General features: G+C 37.8%; 1 protein-coding gene across 1 annotated transcript in view; it reads left to right on the plus strand.

The window, feature by feature from the left end:
* LOC140135438 (nuclear pore complex protein Nup93-like) overlaps positions 1 to 21,806 on the plus strand; it is a 43,166-nt gene extending 21,360 nt beyond the window's left edge. Inside the window, exons 3-20 of the mRNA XM_072156935.1 lie at positions 660 to 777; positions 1,108 to 1,170; positions 1,564 to 1,767; positions 5,245 to 5,337; positions 6,068 to 6,207; positions 6,750 to 6,882; positions 8,073 to 8,170; positions 8,899 to 8,958; positions 9,546 to 9,623; positions 10,508 to 10,595; positions 14,074 to 14,365; positions 15,828 to 15,954; positions 17,059 to 17,293; positions 17,523 to 17,641; positions 18,481 to 18,598; positions 19,787 to 19,870; positions 20,816 to 20,953; positions 21,518 to 21,806. Coding sequence (XP_072013036.1) covers positions 660 to 777; positions 1,108 to 1,170; positions 1,564 to 1,767; positions 5,245 to 5,337; positions 6,068 to 6,207; positions 6,750 to 6,882; positions 8,073 to 8,170; positions 8,899 to 8,958; positions 9,546 to 9,623; positions 10,508 to 10,595; positions 14,074 to 14,365; positions 15,828 to 15,954; positions 17,059 to 17,293; positions 17,523 to 17,641; positions 18,481 to 18,598; positions 19,787 to 19,870; positions 20,816 to 20,953; positions 21,518 to 21,637 — 2,308 coding nt within the window. The 3' untranslated portion in view covers positions 21,638 to 21,806. The remainder of the gene's footprint in view (positions 1 to 659; positions 778 to 1,107; positions 1,171 to 1,563; positions 1,768 to 5,244; positions 5,338 to 6,067; positions 6,208 to 6,749; positions 6,883 to 8,072; positions 8,171 to 8,898; positions 8,959 to 9,545; positions 9,624 to 10,507; positions 10,596 to 14,073; positions 14,366 to 15,827; positions 15,955 to 17,058; positions 17,294 to 17,522; positions 17,642 to 18,480; positions 18,599 to 19,786; positions 19,871 to 20,815; positions 20,954 to 21,517) is intronic.
* Positions 21,807 to 24,422: the final 2,616 nt, after the last annotated feature.

Here is a 24,422-nt window from a genome sequence, read left to right on the forward strand (position 1 = left end):
TGGTACATTTGAAAATCAAGGTAATCATAATGACTGCAAGGATGTTTCTTTAAATTTGAGGTAACATAAATGGAAGCAAATGATGCAGAAATGAAACGAAAACTGATGAAAGGTAGGTACCCAACAGAATTTGTTATTTTTCGCTTCAGTGAATGCCAACATTAACCATTGATTTGCTTCACAAACAAGCAATCCATAACATGGATTTCAATACAACATTCCGTTCAGATTGTGAGTCACAGCCTGTTTGTTTGTTTGTTTGTTTGTTTGTTTGTTTATTTCTTCTTTATACTGGGTCCATATTCAGAACTGTTCAGATTCTGTTCACAGCCTGTTTCCTTAATTTGTAACCATTTTCATTGAGTGAGGACTCAAATGAAAGAAAACATCTGTGAGGACATTATGGTTACCTTGATTGACACTCACTTTGGATATAAGGTCATGATTTGTGAATTGCTACCTTATTTATTGTTCTGACCGTACCATTTAAAACTTGTATTACAGAATCAAGTTAGTTTGATCAATTCTATAATTATAATTGTACTTTGAATTTCCTTAATAATTTCATTCTCTGGCAAAATGATTCGTGAACTCTGATGCCACTTTAAGTACTTTATTAATTAATTTGTCTTTTTTCTTTTTCACATTCTATGAAATAGTTCTATCCTATTAGGCTCCAAGGGCCTTGATGTTCCTAGGATTTCACATAGACTAGAAACACTGAGTGCTGCAAAGACATTTGAACCTTTGGAACCAGTAGCTGACACTGATATCCAGGTATTTATAAAAAATATAAAATCTTTTAAAATCTAACCCAGCTTCATACAGTTCTCAGCAAAGACCCTTCCAACTTGCAAACAATCATGCCCCTGTAGATCACATGACAATAACCATGTCACACAATGAGAATGAGAATAATGAGGTATTGATATCATGGCATGATTCAATAAGCCTTCCGTATTTACATGGAGAAAATGATTTGACAAAACATGGTTTACGTGTATGTGTATGTTTGTAGCTACAATGTGAACATAAATTGTATGCATTTTCAGAATAAATGAGTAAAGACTACTAAGCATAAAATCTTTTTATACTTTCTATCTGCAGGGATTTTTACGCAACGAAAGAGAAAATGCTCTACTCTCTGTGATTGAGGAGACCAAGAGGAATGTAAGTTGTAAATCAATTAATATTAGAGTTAGAGTGGCATACCTTGAAGCCCTGTAGCATGATTTTAAATTATTCTAAAGAGGTTACACAAGGAGAGTGTGGACTCCACCATCTTTGTGTGTTTCTCAAGAAAGTCACCTCAGAATTCAATGTGGCTAGAAATGCTGTTATTTATTATGTGTTCGAAAACAATGACACCAAAACTAATTACAAGTTTTGTAGTCTCCTCTACAAAGCATTGGGTACAGCCTTTTGCATCCCAAATACCAAACTGAACAATAATGAAATGATATTTGGATTATATCAAGCATGTTTATATATTCCCTGAGGGAAGTCAAGTGGGTTGTGTAACTTGTGTAGAGTATAATAACCTATTATACAACTTTATCACAGACCTACGAGCAAGCTGAGAGGCGTTTCTGGGACAGCATGCGTAATGAGTGGGAGACAGAGAAGCAGAGGATACTCAACACATTGATTGGTTCCGGTCAAGATTTAATTGATATTGCACCTGAAACTGAGAACCTGTCAAGAGATGGGGTGTCTATGGAAGGAAGGAGTGCCATGGATAGCATGGAAATGGCTTATGCCAGACAGGTAAGACACATTGATTGGTTCCTGTCAAGATCTAATTGATATTGCACCCGAAACTGAGAACCTATCTAGAGATGGGGTGTCTATGGAAGGAAGGAGTGCCATGGATAGCATGGAAATTAGGGTGCATCAAACGCCCCTCATGTCAACCATATTTTTTGTACCTAGTGTCAAACTGTGCCACTTAACTAGAAAATCATCCCCTCCAAATTTAAATTCAATCGGAGGTCAGGAAGGGGTCCACCGTGAGCTTAAAGTTCGGACAGAGGCAACCAATAAAAGTCCGCCGGCAGCTATTGTATTATATATACAGTTATACACACATTAATAGCTGCCTTTAGTGAAAGTTTTTAAAGTACTTCATATCTCAGCCAATACTCAATCAAATGCAAATCCATTTGAACTAAGCAAAAAGGCAGCTATTTTCAAACATATTTGAGGTCATAATAATAGCTGCCATGAGCATGTTTCTCTATTTACAGCTGTTTCTGCATGGAAAATGGATCCATCACGCGCTACAAGCTTAAAGTTTGTGTATGATAGGTGCCTTTAACTAAATGACAAATCAATCAGGCAGCTATTTAGTTTTCATTACTTTATACTGCACATCACTGTGGCTGCCATATGAATAACAATGTAATAAATTGCTTAATATTAATCAGTCCATATGATATGCTTTCTCAGATTAGGCGTCTGTTTTTTATCTTGCTCCACCACTTGCAAGACATTTGATTATGTTCCTCACTCTGGGCAGTAGCTAGGAAATCTGTATGAGTTTCAAGACACTTTCTGCTGCATCATTTACCACATTGACGGCTCTAACATTGTTAAGCGATAGCAGTAAAGCTAAGGACTCGAGCCAATCAATTACATTAGTCATGTATGTCCAAACTGCTGTATAGTATCAAAATCTCTGTAATGCAGAATCACATTGAACAGCTTCCGCAAGGCACTGTGACAACAAAGCACCAGCTACCAAAGATATGTGAATTTGTTGTATTTGCAACAATAATCTTAAGTTCCTGCTGGATAACATGCAGTGTTGCTTCTGACCCGCCATGGAATGATCTTCAGTTATACCAGCGCCTCCTGCAGTATGCCGATATCAATTTCGGTGTTGCAGCAAGTGCACGCAAACCCACAAAGCCCTGAGCAGACATCTGTGGTACATGTATCTCACCGAAGAGATGGCACCGCTTGCTCTCTTCAGTGGAAAGGTACCAGTACAATAGAGACACGCTTTAGCGAGAAGGCTACTTGAATTTAAACCTGATGCAGCAGCACTAAAGCCATATATTCGCTTGGCGCAGGCTTTGGAAAGCCAAAGTTCCCTGACCCTGAGAATATCACTTAGTCAACAGTCGTCCTAGCTGATTTTGCAGGCAAGGTTCACTATGAAAATCCTGCAGATCAATGACAAATTCCTAGCAGACAATGTTGACACTTGGCCCGAGTCCTCAGTTTATCTGCAATCGCTTAGCAATGTTAGAGCCGTCAATGTAGCTCGATGTGGTAAATGATGCAGCAGAACGTGGCGTGGAACTCAGTGCAGATTTCCTAGCTGCTGCCCAGAGTTAGGAACATTATCAAAATGTCTTGCAAGTGGTGGAGCAAGATAGAAAACGGACACCTAATCTGAGAGAGCATAAATGATATTACCAATATCATATGGACTGATAAGCAACATAGATGAGTACATTTATTACATTGTTATTCATATGGCAGCCACAGTGATGTTCAGTATAAAGTAATGAAAACTAAATAGCTGCCTGATTGATTTGTCATTAAGTAAAAGACACCTATCATGGACCCATTTTCCATGCAGAAATGGCTGTAAATAGAGAAACGTGCACATGGCAGCTATTATTATGACTTCAAATATGTCTGAAAATAGCTGCCTTTTTGCTTAGTTCAAATGGATTTGCATTTTATTGAGTATTGTCTGAGATATGAGGTACTATAAAAACATTCACTAAAGGCAGCTATTAATATGTATGTATAACTGTATATATAATTCAATAGCTGCCGGCCGCACTTTTACTGGTTGCCTTTGTCCGAACTTGAAGCTCACGGTGGACCCCCTTCCCGACCTCAGATTGAATTTAAATTTGGAGGGGATGATTTTCTAGTTAAATGGCACAGTTTGACACTAGGTACAAAAAATATGGTTGATATGAGGGGCGTTTGATGCACCCTAATGGAAATGGCTTATGCCAGACAGGTAAGACACATTGATTAGTTCCGGTCAAGATCTAATTGATATTGCACCTGAAACTGAGAACCTGTCTAGAGATGGGGTGTCTATGGAAGGAAGGAGTGCCATGGATAGCATGGAAATGGCTTATGCCAGACAGGTAAGACACATTGATTGGTTCCAGTCAAGATCTAATTGATATTGCACCTGAAACTGAGAACCTGTCTAGAGATGGGGTGTCTATGGAAGGAAGGAGTGCCATGGATAGCATGGAAATGGCTTATGCCAGACAGGTAAGACACATTGATTGGTTCCGCTCAAGATCTAATTGATATTGCACCTGAAACTGAGAACCTGTCTAGAGATGGGGTGTCTATGGAAGGAAGGAGTGCCATGGATAGCATGGAAATGGCTTATGCCAGGCAGGTAAGACACATTGATTGGTTCCGGTCAAGATCTAATTGATATTGCACCTGAAACTGAGAACCTATCAAGAGATGGGGTGTCTATGGAAGGAAGGAGTGCCATGGATAGCATGGAAATGGCTTATGCCAGACAGGTAAGACCATTACAATTCTGATTACAATGATTGGTCCTGGTCAGGAGCCAATTCTCATTACTCTGGTATGTGATATTGATCATTAGGCCTAAATGTTTAAAATATCTGAGATGAATTAGTTATATTCGTCACGGATAATATTGGCTAAATTGGATGCAAAATAGAGATGATGATAAAGAGTAAAATGGGATCTTTGTGGGATATTTCTTGTTATTTTCCTAAAGGTGTCATAATTTGGCAGTATTTTGCCTTGTTTACTGGTGCAAATTCTTGCCATCTTGAATCTTGTAGTTTAGCGAAGGTGTTTCTAGATAGTGTATTTTGCTGCCAATATTTGTAATTTTCCTAAAATCATAAAAAAAATTCTTGGTAAGCTGAAATTGAGTCCTGAAACTGAGTTCTGGTATACCGAAAATATTAATTAAATTTCTTGATCCTGGGAGTATGAACGTACTGCATGCACTGCGTAATGTCGCAAGTTTAGTGGAATGGCACAATAGCACAATAGCGCGATTTATTGTGCAAACACAGGAAATGCAGTGCTACCCAAAGCGTGTGTGGTAGGCGTTGTAGGCTTGACGTAATTGTCATTGCGTGCCAATTGAGCTCTCAGGTTCGAGAAAACTATTATTTTAGCTATAGCAAAGCTGTTAATTTCACCCTTGTTGATAGATATGTATTAATAATGCATTGAATTAACATGATGATTTTGTTTTGTTTCCAACAGGTGTATGTATACAATGACAGTGTTGTTCATGGTGGAGTCAGACCCAATCTAATTCAACTCTTTGAACATGTTGGACAGCAGTTTGAAGATAAGGTATAAAAAAAGTCTGGATTTTAACATGGAACAAGTGTAGTATTGATTCTGCATATTTTTGAATATGCATTATTTTTAGATTTTGTACATCTGTAAGTGCTATTTTAGTATCAAGTTTGTGGTTTAACCTTTAACTTTTGAAACTGTAAATAATTTTTGCATTTTTTGTGTGTGTGTTTTGGTTTTTTTTGCATTTTGTGAAACAATGAGAAAAAAAATTGGACAAAGTGGTATGCAAAATGAAGGGGCAAATCTTCGCGTTCTATTGGTGGCATCAGTATCAATGTAGCTTACATGCTATTAAAGGTAGAGCTAAAAAGTGGTTACAAATCTGTAGCCATGGTACATGAGATGAAGATAATAACTTGATATCATTTATCAGCTCTGCAGACTTGCCATCCTGGCTTTTACTCCATCTATCACTTTTACTCATCAGATCTGGATTGAAACTTTGCATTGGAATGTACACTTTCTGTTTATTCATTTTTGCATTAGCATTTTCATAGGCAAAACTTGAGAGAATATCAAATTGGACAATAAATTAAACTTTTTTGTGAAGATGAGGCTGCATTTCAAATTCTGGAGGATCCACAGAATAGCCAAGTTATGACAACACTCTATGTGACAGAATTCAATCTTAGTAAAAAATAACACAAGATATGCAAATGTATAACAATGCCTTTTAATAATACCTTGTATCTATTGTATTATTGTGGTATTATTATTATAGCGTATTGCCAATATGTGGGCCATGGTTCGTGAAATGACTTCATTACCACTGCAGACTTCAGCTAATCCAATCATAGCAAGGACCACACAGGAAATGCAAGTTGCATTTGTCAAGCAGGCCAAGGGCTTCTTGGAACAAAGGTTAGAACTGAGCTCTTGTTAAATTATGAATGCATTGCATATATACTTATAATACTCGGTGCTGGAAAGTAGAGATATGATATGAGTACATAGCACCATGTAGTTTAACCCTTCTCCTAGCTTGTTAGGAAGGGAATCAATGAACTTTCTGCACCACTGAACTCAACTATCCATCATGTATATTAATGTTCAAGAGAGTTTGCTATACTGTAAAGGTTCACCTAATGGCACTATGGGCTCCCTTGACATAAGTGGAATTTTAGGCACAACCAAAAAGTGCCCTCCCATAAAATTCCTACCAGCAAATAAGGGCATGGAACCTTAATTCTAGTTTGGATTTAAGATTTGAATCTCTTTGGGTATTTTCTAGTATTTTTCAATATTTCCCAGTATGTCCCAATCAAAAAAGACAGGAAATCCTATAGTATTTTCCAACAAACTGCCAACTGATGGGAGTTGCTTGTGTGCCAAAGAAAGTTGAGTTAGTTTCAATGTTTCATATGTGTGCTATCATTACCTTGATTATATTCTTTCTATTTCAGTTATTTGAAATACATCAGTACTATCATCAGTGAGAATTTACAGCAAGCTCAAGTTGGTGGTATACCAGGCACCTATCATCTGGTTCATGGATTCCTAAAAGTCAGGCTTCCTCAATTCATACCAGGATTTGAGGTAAGGACATGAAAGATGTGATTTTTCTGGTGTTGTTTTTACAAAGAGGTTATATCAGAGAGTTCCGATTCCAAGTAGCCCTGTGCATAACACAGTGCTCGAAATGGTGTAGTTTATGTGACTTAATCATTCAAAAGTTATTTCTTCCATCTAAGAATGAAATTTGTGTAGCATACAGATGCAGAGTAAGTCATGTCCTATGATGATACCCATCCTTGCGCTCGTAGTATGACACACATCATGTGAGTCATGCAATGCTAGACAACAAAGGGACCCCCTGGTAATATGAGTCATGTGGACTCTGAACCAGGGGGCTGAGGACATGGTAATTGATATCAGGTAAACAAGCAATAGTCACAAAAACGGAAATTATGATTCATGCAGTGAAAAGAAATGAAAGAGTAGGTCAAAACTAAATGTCATTAATGGTCGTATCCTACTATACTAAGCAGTCACTAGAAGCATAGCAATATTGAAACACTTACTCCATCAGAAGTTACTAGCATGCACAGTGCCAAGTTGTTACCAGTTAATCTTGGTGTAACTTGAAGTTGCACAAATCACAGTCAGGCCTTTTATTAAGTATGCTTGGACCAAAAGCTAAAATGAGCTCCTGGTCCCAAAGATGGCTCCTGGTCCTATAGTTTGTAGTGTAAATATTGGACACACTAGGAGCCAAAACTGAGGAACCAGGGGGTAAAAAAAGCTGTGGTGTCTGCTTAATATAAGCCTTGATCACAGTTGCTAGCAGTCAAATCAGGGCATTTGCACAATCATTACCAGCATGTGGTCACCAGCAATTTAGTTCTCTTGTGACCACTGTGTTTGCAAGTATAATGCAGGCATGAGAACATGACTGATTGATTATTTCAAGCAATTTTCAATATTGTGCCAATAGCAGTGGCGGGGGGCGATCGCCCCCCTGACAAAAATTGCCTATTTGGGCCCCCGCCCCTAGTGCAAGGAAAAAGGAGGAGAGAGAGGAAAAAGAGAAGAGAGAGGGAGAGGAGGGAAGAGAGATATTTTAATCCATACGATATGCAATACCATACGATTATTATCAATAAGCCTGGCAAAATTGTCTATTTGGGCCCCGCCCCATACAGGCTTGCTCCCCCTGGAAAAAATCCCAGCTACGCCGCTGGCCAATAGTATTGTAATGATAGTATTTGCCCTTTTTTTATATTCAGGATGGAGATGTTGATGGGCATCCAGTATGGCCTGTAGTCTACTATTGTTTAAGATGTGGTGACTTGGAAGCAGCTTTGGATACAGTACAAAGAGCAGCGTAAGTGTCAACTATCTTGTAAGGGTAGAATTTTGTTTCACCTTGTGAGAATCCACTTGGATTCCTGCAACAGCATTTTATGAGAATCTTTAGATTTGTTTTACCTTGCCAGAATCTACTTTGATTCCTCCAACAGCATTTTACAGGAGCCTTTAAATTTGTTTTACTTTACCATAATCCACTTGGATTCCTCCAACAGCATTTTATGGGGATCTTTATATTCTCCCTCATTTACCTAGTGTGTAGGCTCAAAAAATCTGTGACAGTCTCCTTTGATTAACGTCAATCAGTTTAGGAGAATCTCTACAAGAATGGATTCTGAGCAGTGTATATGTGAACCATCTTGCAAGGGAAAATGTGTGATGCAGTGGTGAGGATACAATGTATGTGATGCATGATGTTCTGGGTTCAATTCCTGGCAGTGGTGACTTGCTGGAGTATTGGCTTCCATTCTCCCCATGATACATTTCACAGGGCCAAGATTTTGGCATGCAGGCTGTGGGTAAGCATTGCCATAACAGGATAAGGGGCATGGTATTCAAATAGAATAGCCCATTACACTGGATGCTAGTGCCAAGTGTGTACTTACCTCACATGGACGATATAAATTGACTTACTGGACTCAAATTTTGAAGGCTGATATATCTCATTTCACATTTTCCTCACATAAATCTGGCATCATTTCTGTTTCAATAAGTTAATAAAATTATTATTATTTCAATTTTCAGGCAAGACTTGGGTGAATTTCAGGAGTATCTGACAGAATACATGCAAAGTGATGAAAGAAGGTAAGTACACTACAGTAGGGTTATGTGATGAATTGGGATTAAAATGACCCAGCATTAGGCATTCATAGTCAGTGAATGTGGTTTAGCTTGTAAGTGCTGAATTTTATTAGTTCCTGCATGCCGTCTATCACATGGTCCGCGTCGTTACTCGAACACTCTTGTAGAGGTGTGCACTAGCTGCACATAAATAGCGTGTTGAAGGCATAGTGAGTAATACGCAACGCACTACTACTTGCAACTGAATTTGTAAACAGGTTTTGTTCATTTTAGAATAAGGTGAGTTTTCATGACCGTCAGTTTGGTAACTTATTTTTTTCCTAAATAAAACTAGTTTTAGTTAATAGTTAACTGAATAAGAATGAGAATAAACGATAGGAAGTTCCTCTACCATGTGATAGACGAAAGGCAGGTCCAATATTGTTATCGTAGTCGTCGGCATCAAGATATTGGACCTGCCTGTCGTCTATCACACGGTAGATAATGGTCAAAACAAAAATTCCTATCGTTTATTCTCTAAATCCATGGCTTGTATTCTCAACATAAAAAATCAAAAGTAACATTACAAATGTGTTTTTTACATTCTAAAGGTTATCACCATCAACAGAAACAAAACTTAGACTGCACTACAGACGAGCTGTCAGAAATAGCACAGATCCTTACAAAAGGTATGTTATGTAGGTCTGACAAGACATAAATAGGTTGGCAGCTGTTCTCAGAAAATGAATCAGTCTTGATTATACAAAAGCTTACACTCTACACAAGATGATTAGAATCTAATGACTCTTGGCTTAATTTGATTACAGTAATTTGGATCTAATAACATTTTGTTTGTGATAAATAATGACTGCCACCGATTGATAATATAGTTCTGAATCACGCCGTCCTATGATGATACCCATCCTTGCGCTCGTAGTATGACACACATCATGTGAGTCATGCAATGCTAGACAACAAAGGGACCCCCTGGTAATATGAGTCATGTGGACTCTAAACCAGGGGGCTGAGGACAGAGTCAAAACAGTGGTTTACTTGATATTTCTTCAGGAAGTTTGGTATGACATTGTGTGTTTTCCTTCAACCAGTATGGGGCGACTCAGTTGACTTAAGTCGGAGTCACGACTGTTAACAACATTTGGCAACTCAACTTTTGCTATTGTCAAAGTTGACTTTTTACCAGCTTATAAAATGCCTCTTTTATGCCGTTAATTTCTCCATTGTCTTAACAAAATAAAAAAGAAAAATTTCCAGAATTTTCAAAATAAAGAAAATTCTGCTGCATGCAATTTTAAATATTATTTATTATACAAGTTTGATGACTGTATGCATTGTTTTCATCTGTGTTTACAACAATCCAACCTCAAAATTTATGATCTACCAAAGTCGCTGACTCGGTCAAAGTTACAACTTTCAAACTTCCGACTAGTCGACTTCAGAAAAGTGCATGTCGCCCAACACTACCTTCAACATGTCCTGTGTAATAATCCTATGTATAAATCAAACATTTAATTACACGAAGTTACCTATAGGATGACTATTTTGTCAATTACAGGGCTGTATACTGTGTGATAGGATGCTGTGATACAATGGAGAATCACACAGAGGTTGCAGACAAGACAGAGGATTACTTGTGGCTCAAGGTTAGTGCCTTATACCCTTATAGTTTTATCAGCTTGTAATCAGGGCTGTATACTGTGTTATAGGATGCTGTGATACAATGGAGAATCATACAGAGGTTGCAGATAAGACAGAGGATTACTTATGGCTCAAGGTTAGTGCCTTATGCCCTTATAGTTTTATCAGCTTGTAATCAGGGCTGTATACTGTGTTATAGGATGCTGTGATACAATGGAGAATCACACAGAGGTTGCAGACAAGACAGAGGATTACTTATGGCTCAAGGTTAGTGCCTTATGCCCTTATAGTTTTATCAGCTTGTAATCAGGGCTGTATACTGTGTTATAGGATGCTGTGATACAATGGAGAATCATACAGAGGTTGCAGACAAGACAGAGGATTACTTATGGCTTAAGGTTAGTGCCTTTATGCCCTTATAGTTTTATCAGCTTGTAATCAGGGCTGTATACTGTGTTATAGGATGCTGTGATACAATGGAGAATCATACAGAGGTTGCAGACAAGACAGAGGATTACTTATGGCTCAAGGTTAGTGCCTTTATGCCCTTATAGTTTTATCAGCTTGTAATCAGGGCTGTATACTGTGTTATAGGATGCTGTGATACAATGGAGAATCATACAGAGGTTGCAGATAAGACAGAGGATTACTTATGGCTCAAGGTTAGTGCCTTATGCCCTTATAGTTTTATCAGCTTGTAATCAGGGCTGTATACTGTGTTATAGGATGCTGTGATACAATGGAGAATCACACAGAGGTTGCAGACAAGACAGAGGATTACTTATGGCTCAAGGTTAGTGCCTTATGCCCTTATAGTTTTATCAGCTTGTAATCAGGGCTGTATACTGTGTGATAGGATGCTGTGATACAATGGAGAATCACACAGAGGTTGCAGACAAGACAGAGGATTACTTATGGCTCAAGGTTAGTGCCTTATGCCCTTATAGTTTTATCAGCTTGTAATCAGGGCTGTATACTGTGTTATAGGATGCTGTGATACAATGGAGAATCACACAGAGGTTGCAGACAAGACAGAGGATTACTTATGGCTCAAGGTTAGTGCCTTATGCCCTTATAGTTTTATCAGCTTGTAATCAGGGCTGTATACTGTGTTATAGGATGCTGTGATACAATGGAGAATCACACAGAGGTTGCAGACAAGACAGAGGATTACTTGTGGCTCAAGGTTAGTGCCTTTATGCCCTTATAGTTTTATCAGCTTGTAATCAGGGCTGTATACTGTGTGATAGGATGCTGTGATACAATGGAGAATCATACAGAGGTTGCAGATAAGACAGAGGATTACTTATGGCTCAAGGTTAGTGCCTTATGCCCTTATAGTTTTATCAGCTTGTAATCAGGGCTGTATACTGTGTGATAGGATGCTGTGATACAATGGAGAATCACACAGAGGTTGCAGACAAGACAGAGGATTACTTGTGGCTCAAGGTTAGTGCCTTTATGCCCTTATAGTTTTATCAGCTTGTAATCAGGGCTGTATACTGTGTGATAGGATGCTGTGATACAATGGAGAATCACACAGAGGTTGCAGACAAGACAGAGGATTACTTATGGCTCAAGGTTAGTGCCTTATGCCCTTATAGTTTTATCAGCTTGTAATCAGGGCTGTATACTGTGTTATAGGATGCTGTGATACAATGGAGAATCACACAGAGGTTGCAGACAAGACAGAGGATTACTTATGGCTCAAGGTTAGTGCCTTATGCCCTTATAGTTTTATCAGCTTGTAATCAGGGCTGTATACTGTGTTATAGGATGCTGTGATACAATGGAGAATCACACAGAGGTTGCAGACAAGACAGAGGATTACTTGTGGCTCAAGGTTAGTGCCTTTATGCCCTTATAGTTTTATCAGCTTGTAATCAGGGCTGTATACTGTGTGATAGGATGCTGTGATACAATGGAGAATCATACAGAGGTTGCAGATAAGACAGAGGATTACTTATGGCTCAAGGTTAGTGCCTTATGCCCTTATAGTTTTATCAGCTTGTAATCAGGGCTGTATACTGTGTGATAGGATGCTGTGATACAATGGAGAATCACACAGAGGTTGCAGACAAGACAGAGGATTACTTGTGGCTCAAGGTTAGTGCCTTTATGCCCTTATAGTTTTATCAGCTTGTAATCAGGGCTGTATACTGTGTTATAGGATGTTGTGATACAATGGAGAATCACACAGAGGTTGCAGACAAGACAGAGGATTACTTGTGGCTCAAGGTTAGTGCCTTATGCCCTTATAGTTTTATCAGCTTGTAATCAGGGCTGTATACTGTGTGATAGGATGCTGTGATACAATGGAGAATCATACAGAGGTTGCAGACAAGACAGAGGATTACTTATGGCTCAAGGTTAGTGCCTTTATGCCCTTATAGTTTTATCAGCTCGTAATCAGGGCTGTATACTGTGTGATAGGATGCTGTGATACAATGGAGAATCACACAGAGGTTGCAGACAAGACAGAGGATTACTTATGGCTCAAGGTTAGTGCTTTATGCCCTTATAGTTTTATCAGCTTGTAATCAGGGCTGTATACTGTGTTATAGGATGCTGTGATACAATGGAGAATCATACAGAGGTTGCAGACAAGACAGAGGATTACTTATGGCTCAAGGTTAGTGCCTTTTTGCCCTTATAGTTTTATCAGCTTGTAATTGGTGGGAATTGTTAGGCTAGTACAACTACGCCGAAAAGTAGATCCATGTTAAAAAGTGCATAGATGACCTGTCTAGTCTATCATGTGCATATTAAAGAAAGACAAAATATAGGGCTTGAATTAATTATTTGTGATGCTTCTGGCGGTTACACAAGACAATTCTCGAAATAAAGTATGTTGATATTAATCCGCGATGATAATTACGAGCTGATCAAACTATGGATAATTTTCAATTCCAAGACCAGAAACTGGTTCACCCCGATGCGGCAGTGACGTCAGTGTGCATTTCATTGGGCGCAGTTTCAACTTGCTAACATCGCTCAAAGCACTGGGGTACACACACGCTAATGTTTGCTCAAAGCATTGGCATATACACACACGCACATGCAATTAAAGATGTTATGCGCATGCAAAATAGCTGCCTCAACGTGTTGATGTCACTGCCACATCAAGATGAAAAATGGTGTAGGCTCTTAGAATAGATGATATTTTAAACATGTAGTTGTAATCTGTCCTATGATGATACCCATCCTTGCGCTCGTAGTATGACACACATCATGTGAGTCATGCAATGCTAGACAACAAAGGGACCCCCTGGTAGTATGAGTCATGTGGACTTGGAACCAGGGGGCTGAGGACAGTAAAAAAAGTGGTCAAATTTTGTACATAACTGTTGTGTATACTATCAGCTACCGTCCAAATTGCCACACATCAACTGCAGAATAGCGTTTTGTACAATAATCAGCAAGATGAGCATCTCACACTTAACAATTAGTAATTGAATATATTTTATATTTCCTCAAACACAGCTGAGCCAAGTCCGCGTCACAGAAGATCCTGGCCCTGGTACACCTGCAGATCGCCTCGCCCTACCACAGCTACAGACCATGCTCTTTGAAGAGTACGGGGAGAACCACTTCAGTGCCCATCAGAACCCGTTCCTCTACTTTGAAGTTCTATTCCTATCAGCACAGTTTGAAGCAGCTATTGAGTTCTTATCAAGGTCTGATTTATCACTGAGATGCCATGCGGTACACATTGCTATATCACTTCATGAGCTAGGATTACTGGCCATGTCAGACAACATCCAAGCACAACTCTGTAAGTGTGTGTTTTCAGCTGGTTTCCCCATATTTGGCATTTTTACCTAAATTTCACATTGTTTTCAGCTTTTTTTTTTTAGTAATATTCCTCTTTTTAGTCTGTAACCTCTCACCCCTTATTTCTAGTATGTAATATTTGGGGTGTCAAAGAAGGGTCCACTGGTCCAGGGACTGTCTTCTGCAATTTGCAGGAGAGCATTAAATAGCTCTTCTGGAGCCTTTAAGGAGAGCTGTTTAGACAATTTACAGTAGAATGTAAGAAGAGAATGGGTAACTAAGGAGAGCTAAAAATATCATATTTAAGGAGAGCAGTAGTGAGAAGAGAGCGATTGCTCTTGCTCTCCTCAAAAAGCAGCCCCTGCTGGTCTGTAAGATATTTTCAAATCATACTTAGAATCCTTGATTGCATTATGAATGATGTAATTGGTGTTGTGAAGCAAATATTTCAACAACTATTTCTCTTTTATTTTTAAGTCAAATTGTGAATTTTGTTTCACAGAAAAATTTCTTACTCTAAAACCAAATTATGCACAGTTACAATTCCAATATCTCACAAATTTTTTAATAAAATACCTACACATTTATAGGAGCCTTCTGCTTTCCAAACTGAGAATTGTGTATAATTTATTAACCATTAAACCCCAATTGTAAGAAATGGATGAGTAGTGCTTTAAAAATATCAGACATCCTAGTGAAATATGGATGGAATAATTGTAACATTTCTGACAAATTTTCTTACAAATGATTTACGGGTAATGTTAACTGCCAGAGTGTATTGCAACTTCATGTCCAATGATGATACCCATCCTTGCGCTCGTAGTATGACACACATCATGTGAGTCATGCAATGCTAGACAACAAAGGGACCTCCTGGTAGTATGAGTCATGTGGACTCAAAACCAAGGGGCTGAGGACGTGGTAATTGATATCAGGTAAACAAGATGTAATGATGTATCAAAGAAAGAAATCAGTTCCCCCAATTAGAGCTCAAAAACAAGTTGTGAATGTACTTCAGGATCCAAAAGTACAATACAAATGCTCAGATGTAGTTGAAATTGGAGTACTTCAAGCTCTGTCAGTCAAAGGTTATTTTAGAATATGTTGTACTTCACAATCATGTGAAGATCAGAAATTTCAAAAGAAAATTTTGAGCATCATACTAGTGAGTAAGGCAATAGAACCGAATTAGTTCAATCTTTCGATCGACCATTGATGGTTAGTCGATCCATATTATTTATAAAATTTGATTAATTGACTATTGTTAATTGTGCTTACATATGAATCTATGCATATAAGGATGTTGACCAATACTATCTATCTGTAATTCAGATTAATTAGTTGATAATTCATTAATTACAAGCATCGAACCAGCATCTACAGTTGATTCAAAGATCAACCAAATTTGGTTCTGGTGCCTAATGCTTTAAATAACCAAACCATGATTATGTTTATTTCTACAGTAAGCAAAGATGTAGATGACCCAGCACCGATGAGGCGAATCAACTTTGCCCGTCTCATCAGTTTATACACATCCAAATTTGAAGCCACTGATCCCAGAGAAGCACTACAATACTTCTATATACTAAGGTTAGTCTCATCAGTTTATACACATCCAAATTTGAAGCCACTGATCCCAGGGAAGCACTGCAATACTTCTATATACTAAGGTTAGTGTCATCAGTTTATACACATCCAAATTTGAAGCCACTGATCCCAGGGAAGCACTGCAATACTTCTATATACTAAGGTTAGTGTCATCAGTTTATACACATCCAAATTTGAAGCCACTGATCCCAGAGAAGCACTACAATACTTCTATATACTAAGGTTAGTGTCATCAGTTTATACACATCCAAATTTGAAGCCACTGATCCCAGAGAAGCACTACAATACTTCTATATACTAAGGTTAGTGTCATCAGTTTATACACATCCAAATTTGAAGCCACTGATCCCAGGGAAGCACTGCAATACTTCTATATACTAAGGTTAGTGTCATCAGTTTATACACATCCAAATTTGAAGCCACTGATCCCAGGGAAGCACTGCAATACTTCTATATACTAAGGTTAGTGTTAATAGATGCAAGACATTCTACTTGATTAGCCGTATAGATGGCATAAAGTAAGTACTTAAAACATAGTGTTAAGAAAAAATAAGAAGGTGCTTGTTTCAAGAACTAAAATGATGCTTGTTTCTCGTTATTACCATTTGATTAAGAAACTGCAGTGTAAGTACTTCTTAATATTAACACATTGTTCCTATAGGAAATGAGTCATGGCAGTTCTTGAGTTAAGGCCATTAACATATCAAAAATAATTTTTGGGTTTCCCCATCCCAACAAAAATCATGCACATGGGGTGGAAATTCCCCTGTTAGCAATGAGAGCATCAGATCATGTCTTAAGTTTGTTCTGTTTATATAAGGCAGAAAAACTCATAACACTGTGTATTGATATAGAATGGCATGCACGCTGTGGGGCGCAGTGCTTACGCTTGTTGTGCGTTGTGTAGTGTGTGGCTGGCGCACGCTTATATGAAGTGAATTTACGCGAGCGTGGTTTGGGACTTTATGTGCGCAGTAACAAAAGCTGAATAATTTCCGCCTTATATAAGCCGAACAAATTTTAGTATGAGGAATATTAATACAAACTTTGTACCTCATTTAATGTAATATTGTTACTTTCCTACAGGAATCTTAAAGACTCTCAAGGTGAAAACCTGTTTGTCAAGTGCCTGAGTGAATTGGTGATTGAGACTAGAGAGTTTGAGGCTCTCCTGGGATGTCTAGACAGAAATGGCACACGCCGTCCTGGAGCAGTAGACAAATTCCAGACCAACACACAGAAGATTATAGAGACAGTTGCTAGGGATACAGAAGCTAAAGGGTTGTTTGAAGATGCATTGAAACTGTATGATTTGGCAAGGGTAAGAATTTTAGTTTCTATTTTGGTAAATCTGTTTTTGAATTGTTTTGAGTCATCAATTCCTTTAAGTTAGCAGTGACCAAATGCTTTAGTCACCTTTTTCCTGATGTATTAAATAATGCCTTGACTTTGTCCATTGTTTAGCTTTGTTTATTCATCAAAAAGTTGTGATAACAATATTGATTGAAAATTTACATTAACTACTAGAATCCATGTTATTTATCTTCTAGAACACAGACAAGGTACTTGAGATATTAAATCGCCTGCTAAGCCCAGTGGTGTCATCTCCTAACAGTCATCAATCCACCAGAGAAAGACTACAAAGATTAGCGGTAGCAATCGCAGAAAGGTAAATAATATCTGCCCTCGAAGTAAACACACAGGATCTTTATAAGAAACTACAAAACAGATTTTGCGCTTTTAATAAGGAGGCTGGTTTTTCTGAGTCAGTTTGCTGTCAAAGGCCAAAATGGTCTTTTACTTTACTTTTTTTTTAATCAATCTGTATTTAAAACACAAAAAAACAAACAAAGAAGGAACATATAAACCCAGGTCAGGAGCTGGAAACCCCAACTCCAAACCCCAATTTTCCCGGTAGCTGCATTCAACGCAAAAATTAATATTCTGTTAAAGTAAACACTTTTACAGTATATGATACTGAACATATATCGAGGAAAACGTTCATCTTGGTAACTAGCCCCTGATGCGCCTCTGGAGGGAGTAAATGCCTAGAGTGGCTCTGTGATGTTATCCGTCCTTATGCTGTGAAGCTACAAGACATAATAGATGTCTTGTGGATACTAATGTCAGACAATCGTAAACTGAGAGCTGCTTCTCTAGCGTGGTGAAAACTATTATACCAATCCCAGAAAGAAAATACTCTTACTCATATTTTCTCATTTACCCTTTTCCATAGTAGCTTATAATAGACCTTTTCCAAAGACAGCCATTTGTTTATGATGACCCACTTTATAATTCTGGGTTATCACACAGCTGTTGGGTGCAGCACTTATGCTAGTTGCTATGGTTGTGTAATGCATGTCACTGGTGAGCGCTTATGTGAATTTACATGTAAGTGTATCATGAGCAGGGACAAATGATTTGCGCTTTTGATTCACATGTATGAAACTATGAATATCATGGCACCTAACACCTGTAATTGTTTTATGCTCTTTATGTCTCCTTCAGATATGCAGACCAGGCTCTGAGTGCAAACCAATCCACTACTAAATCATTCCATCTTCTCTTAGATCTCATGACATTCTTTGATCAATACCATGCAAGGGACATGGATAGAGCACTGACGGTAAGTGATTAGTACCATGCTAGGGACATGGATAGAGCACTCACGGTAAGATTCCATTTCCCTTCCAGGCCTGTTGGTGTCATGGATAGTGACATGCCACCCCCATGATTTTACCGTTCAACATATTTGATGATAGCTTCCTCTAATTGAAGGTTGACATCCTTATAGTCTGTCTCGTCTCTAGTTGCGAGTATCACCATGTTGGATTTTGCAGTGGCTCATTTGAAGTGCACGCTAACCTAATCACACAAGGCATATACACACACATAGAAAGCAATTTGTCATATCCTGGCGACGCAACTGCGTAAATTCACTGATTCAAATCTATCACAGGAAAATCCAACATGGCGTTACTCTCAACTTGAGACAAGACAGAGTATAGTTATATCAGGTTGATTGCTCAGTGGCTATAAGATTCATCTCCATCAGCTGATATGTGTGTAATTGCCTGTGATAATTATGCACTTTAACAGGGTATGCATTGTGTATTGAGTGAGCTCTTGCATATCACACATAATTGCAAACTTGCAGCCAATGGATATACAACTGAGACATTGACAAATGCATCATTTATGTGAAGTAGAAAATTACTTCATGTACTTATGTTGTTTCTAAGGGAAAAGGCAGTAAATATACACCTACAGTCTGAGGAAGCTGTCATCCATTATAATTCTTGGTATATGCTTTGAAAGTGACATTGTTTTTAATATACAATGAGCCTGCATATTAATGCTCTGCATGCTAGCCATGAGGTTCAACATAAAAATTCCCCAAGTTTTGAGATATTTCTCAAAATATTAAGAGCTATCTTAAGAACCACTGAACCAATACTAGGCTTGTTTGTATTCATTTTGAAACATTGTTAATTTTGATTCCAAATATGGTCATGACATTTTACAATTCTGAAATTTATGAATTAAAAATAAAATTGAAACTGCAGTTGACACGCAGGCGGCGAGTGACATGATAGAGCCGGCAACTTGTGAAACCGCCCGGCCGTATGGCATTTTCCATATACTCGGTTAGTTTTGTGGGTTCATTATCGACTCATTTTGCTTGATCACATCACATATTACCCTCCATGAATGACATGCAAACATTGGAGTATCATTCTAATTTTGTGATTGTGATTGTGTTGTCACTTATGATTTCATCATTGTTTGTTTTTTTATTCAATTGGATACCTAGACTATGCAGCAACTGTACCTAGTACCACTCAGCCCAGAATCAGTGGATGATAGAGTCAACTCCTTCAAACAATACACAGATGAGGTAAGTTTTCATTATTATCTGTTTTAACTCCAGTGACACCTCAAGCATATTTTTCTGGGTAGGATTAGGCTTTTGTTCAGTGGAGGGACACAAAAACTAGCACTACAGCACTGTTTATGTTGATTTTCAAGTAATATGCTAATACCTATTTCAATACATCCAAGGGTCCAGGGAAATTAACAAGGTGTCACTGGAGATGGAATAGATAATAGTTCTGAAATTTTGATGAGATGTTATACTGGATTTACACTTGATTGCTTAGTGATAGCAGTGAATTGCTTTTCAAAAGCTCTTGAGAATGCTTGAAAGGCTTTTTCATTAAACTAACGGCAAGTGATCATGCTCAGTGCTGTTGTAGATAGCAGTCTTTTGCCAAATCTTGAAATTACTCCTCTTCAAATAATTGTTCCCCTTTGAGGATATGCCTAGCATTTGAAACTTTTTGTTTTATCTTGATATTGATAAAAAAAAAGTTTAATCATGAAAGACAAATATAACTAAATTTGACACACAAGCTGAATAGTATTTCTAGGTTATTAATTCAAATCGTTACGAATACGGCAGACGGCCGAATCCAGATTCGGCTTTTGGTAAATTCATTTTACACATGCATTACATTTGAATTCGAGAACAAGGGATCAATGCTATATCTATAGAGGGCAGCATATCGATTTTTTAACGGTTGCTGTCGGTGACCGTACTGTGATGCACCATCACCTAACCTTGTATGCTGCCCTCTTTTGATTAAAAATTTGAAAAATGATATGCTGCCCTCTATCATGTAGACCATTGATCCCTTGTTCTCTAATTCAAATGTAATGCATTCGTGAAAATAAATTTACCAAAAAGATTAATCCGGATTCGCCGTCTGTCATATTCATAACTAAATAATGCAAGTGTTATCACAATTCTCCTTTGTAATGATATCGCAATTGATTTCCGCAGATCCGACGTAATCTACCCGATGTGTTACTAGCGACCATGAAGATCCTGTATACCAAATACAAATCAACAAGATCTGCTTCACATCACAGAACTAGACCCAGGACACCACACAGGCCAGAGGATGGAGGGCAAGAAGGGGTAGGTTATGTTTTCAACCTGTGTGAACTCCCACCCCCACCCATCCCCACCCCCATGGGGGAGTTGTCTGTTTGTATATGTGTGGGGGTGTGTGTGAATGTATTTAAAAACCTTTAAACAAGGACACACCTGGATACATAAACATGGACACACACTAAGCAAGAACTTCATTTGGTCATTTTCCCCACTAGCGTATTGTAAACATTGTAAGAATGTTGGTTTACTGGGATAGGGTCAGGTATTGGTTGGATAGTAACATTTCTAGCAGATCCATGGTTTGGAAAAAAGGGTAAGGTGTAAAAAAGTCCTTTTTCTATAGCTCCAAGTTCAAGGTCCTCAGTCAGAATATGTAGGTCCTTGTTTGTCTGTCTTTGTGGTGTGCCCGCACGTTTGCTTTAAACAATTCAAGGAAACTAAGTGATGCAAATAAGACATACTAATCTTACTTGTGCTCAATTCCAAACTGACTCTTGAATATCCAAATATTTGAGACTTGCATTTACCTTTGATCAAAGCACATACATTTCCAGTGTCTAACAAACATGTTGTTTTCTTTTTCCGCAGCACTTGGTTGACCTTCGTAGACAAGCCAAAGCTCTCATCACATTTGCTGGTATGCTCCCATACAGAATGCCAGGTGACACCAACGCCAGACTCGTCCAGATGGAAGTCCTCATGAACTAATGATTGGCCTCCACTTGAATTATGTAATAAAATATGGAAGGGACTGAATCTCTATTTTTGCATACATAGCATTGCGGTTTTTGTGTCGTCAGTAAGAGAAAGCCACTAGTTATCCCATACTATAAATTTGCCAAAATCTGTTAACATTTGGAACCAATGTTTTTACACCCTTTATTAGCATTGGTTATTATTGTATTCAGCATGTAATGCTTGTGCTTCATAAATATGCAAGAGTGGTCCTGATTGGCTTGTTGAATGATGTCATAAACTTTTAGTATGCATTTTTTCCATGGGATAAACTGTATTGTGACCCAGTTCCCGTTCTTTTCTAGGGATAAACAGGGTATATGAATCAATGAGACTATGTGAAAGATGTGTGGAGAAGTCTTTGGCATGTTCATCTTCAAGTGTCACTAATAATATTATAACTTGTTTATAATTGAAGACAGAATTAAAAAAATTCTGACATCATCTGTCAATCAAACAGTTTGTTTACAAATGCTGTGGTAAAACTGGGCATCTTATGGTTAATTTTGCACCTTCAAATATACAAAATGTCTCAAAAGTTAGGTATTCATCAGGCGGCGGATGACATGATCGAGCCGGCAACTCGTGAAACCGCCCGGCCGTATGGCATTTTCCATATACTGGTTAGTTTTGTGGGGTTCATTTTCAACCCCAACGGTTTTAGCTTGTATTTATATTATTTATCAACATAGGCCTATTTGTTTGTGATATTTCAAGCGCTTTTAAAATTTCAAAATAATCCCATTGAATTACACGGTTGACGATGAAAATTTACTGAATTTAGGGACTGCACGTCATACACCACCTGGTATTCATAGTAGGAAACTTTCTTTCCTGATGTCAACAATGTGTAGAAAAGTTGCCTTTTGCCTTTTAAAAGTACGTAATTTTTCACCATTTTCTGTGATTCCTTTTCTCCGATCAGCACCACCAATGAATCGACCTTCCTTTTACGTGTTAGTAACCAATCCAGGGTCGTAGGGAATTTGATTGACACTGACGTCAGATGCAAACTAGTCTTTTCAATTCTGTCTTTAATTATGTTCCCACAGATCCTTTCATTTGACACCATTTTGATGTAGAAATTTGCCATCATTGTAAGCACAAACTTGCACCTAAAAGTGGTTTATTAATACAATTATTTAAGACAGTTCAAACTTCTGTCAGGTTGCTTCCCTGTTTTATAAAACAAATGTAAACACGTTTTGTGTAAATAACCAATCAAAGTAAAAGATGTCAAGAGAAGCAACATACATTTGGGAACATAAGAATTTTCTTTGTTTTACTGCACTTTGTTGGGATCAAGAAAAAACAAAAACAGCAATTTGTGAAGGCCATTAAAAGTTAAAATGCAGTAAATACTGCATTTCATGTTTGTCAAAAACAGTTCAAAAAGGGGTAATTCCCCTTAGATATGGTTTAATTTCAGTTCAAATGTATCCCAAATAGCATGAAATGCTTTCAACTTTTTCAAGAGGGTCATGTATAAAAGTCCCTAGCATGCAAATGAATGCCTACCAACAAAATGCCCAACGCTAGGGTTTAAATTGGTTCAAAAATGACCCTCAATTAGGATTTTTGTCCCGAGATTATTCTAGAAGAAAGTGGTGTGACTTGTGTAGACCTTTAAAAAAACACCTTATCAAGGATCAACTCCCACTTCATATAAGTATCACTTACCAAGGATCGACTAATAAATATTTATTTATTGACTACTCAGGAAGGAGACACTTGAAAGAGCTATCCTTATTACTAGATGGTTCTCATCAAAAGGTGCCTGCTTTACAACAAAGTAAATTTGGTACCCTTAGTGCTGATCCTAGCCTGGCTCAAGAAAGGACACATGCATGCATGCATAAATCAAAGGTTTGAGTCTACTTTCAAAGTCTTGGTTATATTGACAGGAACAATCATGCCAGGCCAAGACATTTCATGATTATGTAAGTTTGTTTTCAAAATGACAAAAACTATTTTTTTCATCTGGTATTTGAGATATGTAATATGAGATGTCAGAAAAACAATAAATGTATTAAAATGCATTGTGAAGTATAAAACTTATAGCATTAGTGTTTTTTGTTTTGTTTTTTGTCTCGTCTGAACTCGTGCAGAAAGAGACTAAAAGGTAGCATTTCAAAACTGTCACTACTAGCATGCACAAATTTGGTATCAACAATCATGGGTAGGGGAGCTGAAGGATGTTGAGGTTAAAGGGTCATCTTGGCATCATTATGCACAAATACTACTGGAATAGATCATTACCAGGGTTGGTCAAAGCAAACCAAGGGGAGATTCATAACAATTGTATAATATTGAATGGCTTTGAGTATGATATAAGAATATTTTTCTATCGAGGGCAATCACACAAAAATAAGCCATTCAATATTGTAGTTTTTTTGTAATTATCATACTGACATGGTAAAATTAAATTAACTTTGACTGATTTGACATAACTCAAGCTGATAATCTCAGATATTCCAATGTTTAAAGAATCTTATCTATCTACAAGAAAGCAAACATTACGAAGTTTTCAAAAATTCAAAAGTACTTTAATGTAATTGTCATTTCAAATATTTACAGATTATAAATACAATGACATGCAAACAAGCAACATTCTGTAGCCATCAAGTCATATATGGAGGATACCAGTGTTCGAAATATGCCTTCAAAAGTTACAGGCCAGCCGGGCTTGACCTTAAAAAGTTACCGGCCAGCCGGACCAGCAACTGAGATGCCAGTCAGAAAAGTTACCGGCCAATCC

Source organism: Amphiura filiformis, chromosome 16 (assembly GCF_039555335.1).
Source record: "Amphiura filiformis chromosome 16, Afil_fr2py, whole genome shotgun sequence".
Taxonomy (NCBI): domain Eukaryota; kingdom Metazoa; phylum Echinodermata; class Ophiuroidea; order Amphilepidida; family Amphiuridae; genus Amphiura; species Amphiura filiformis.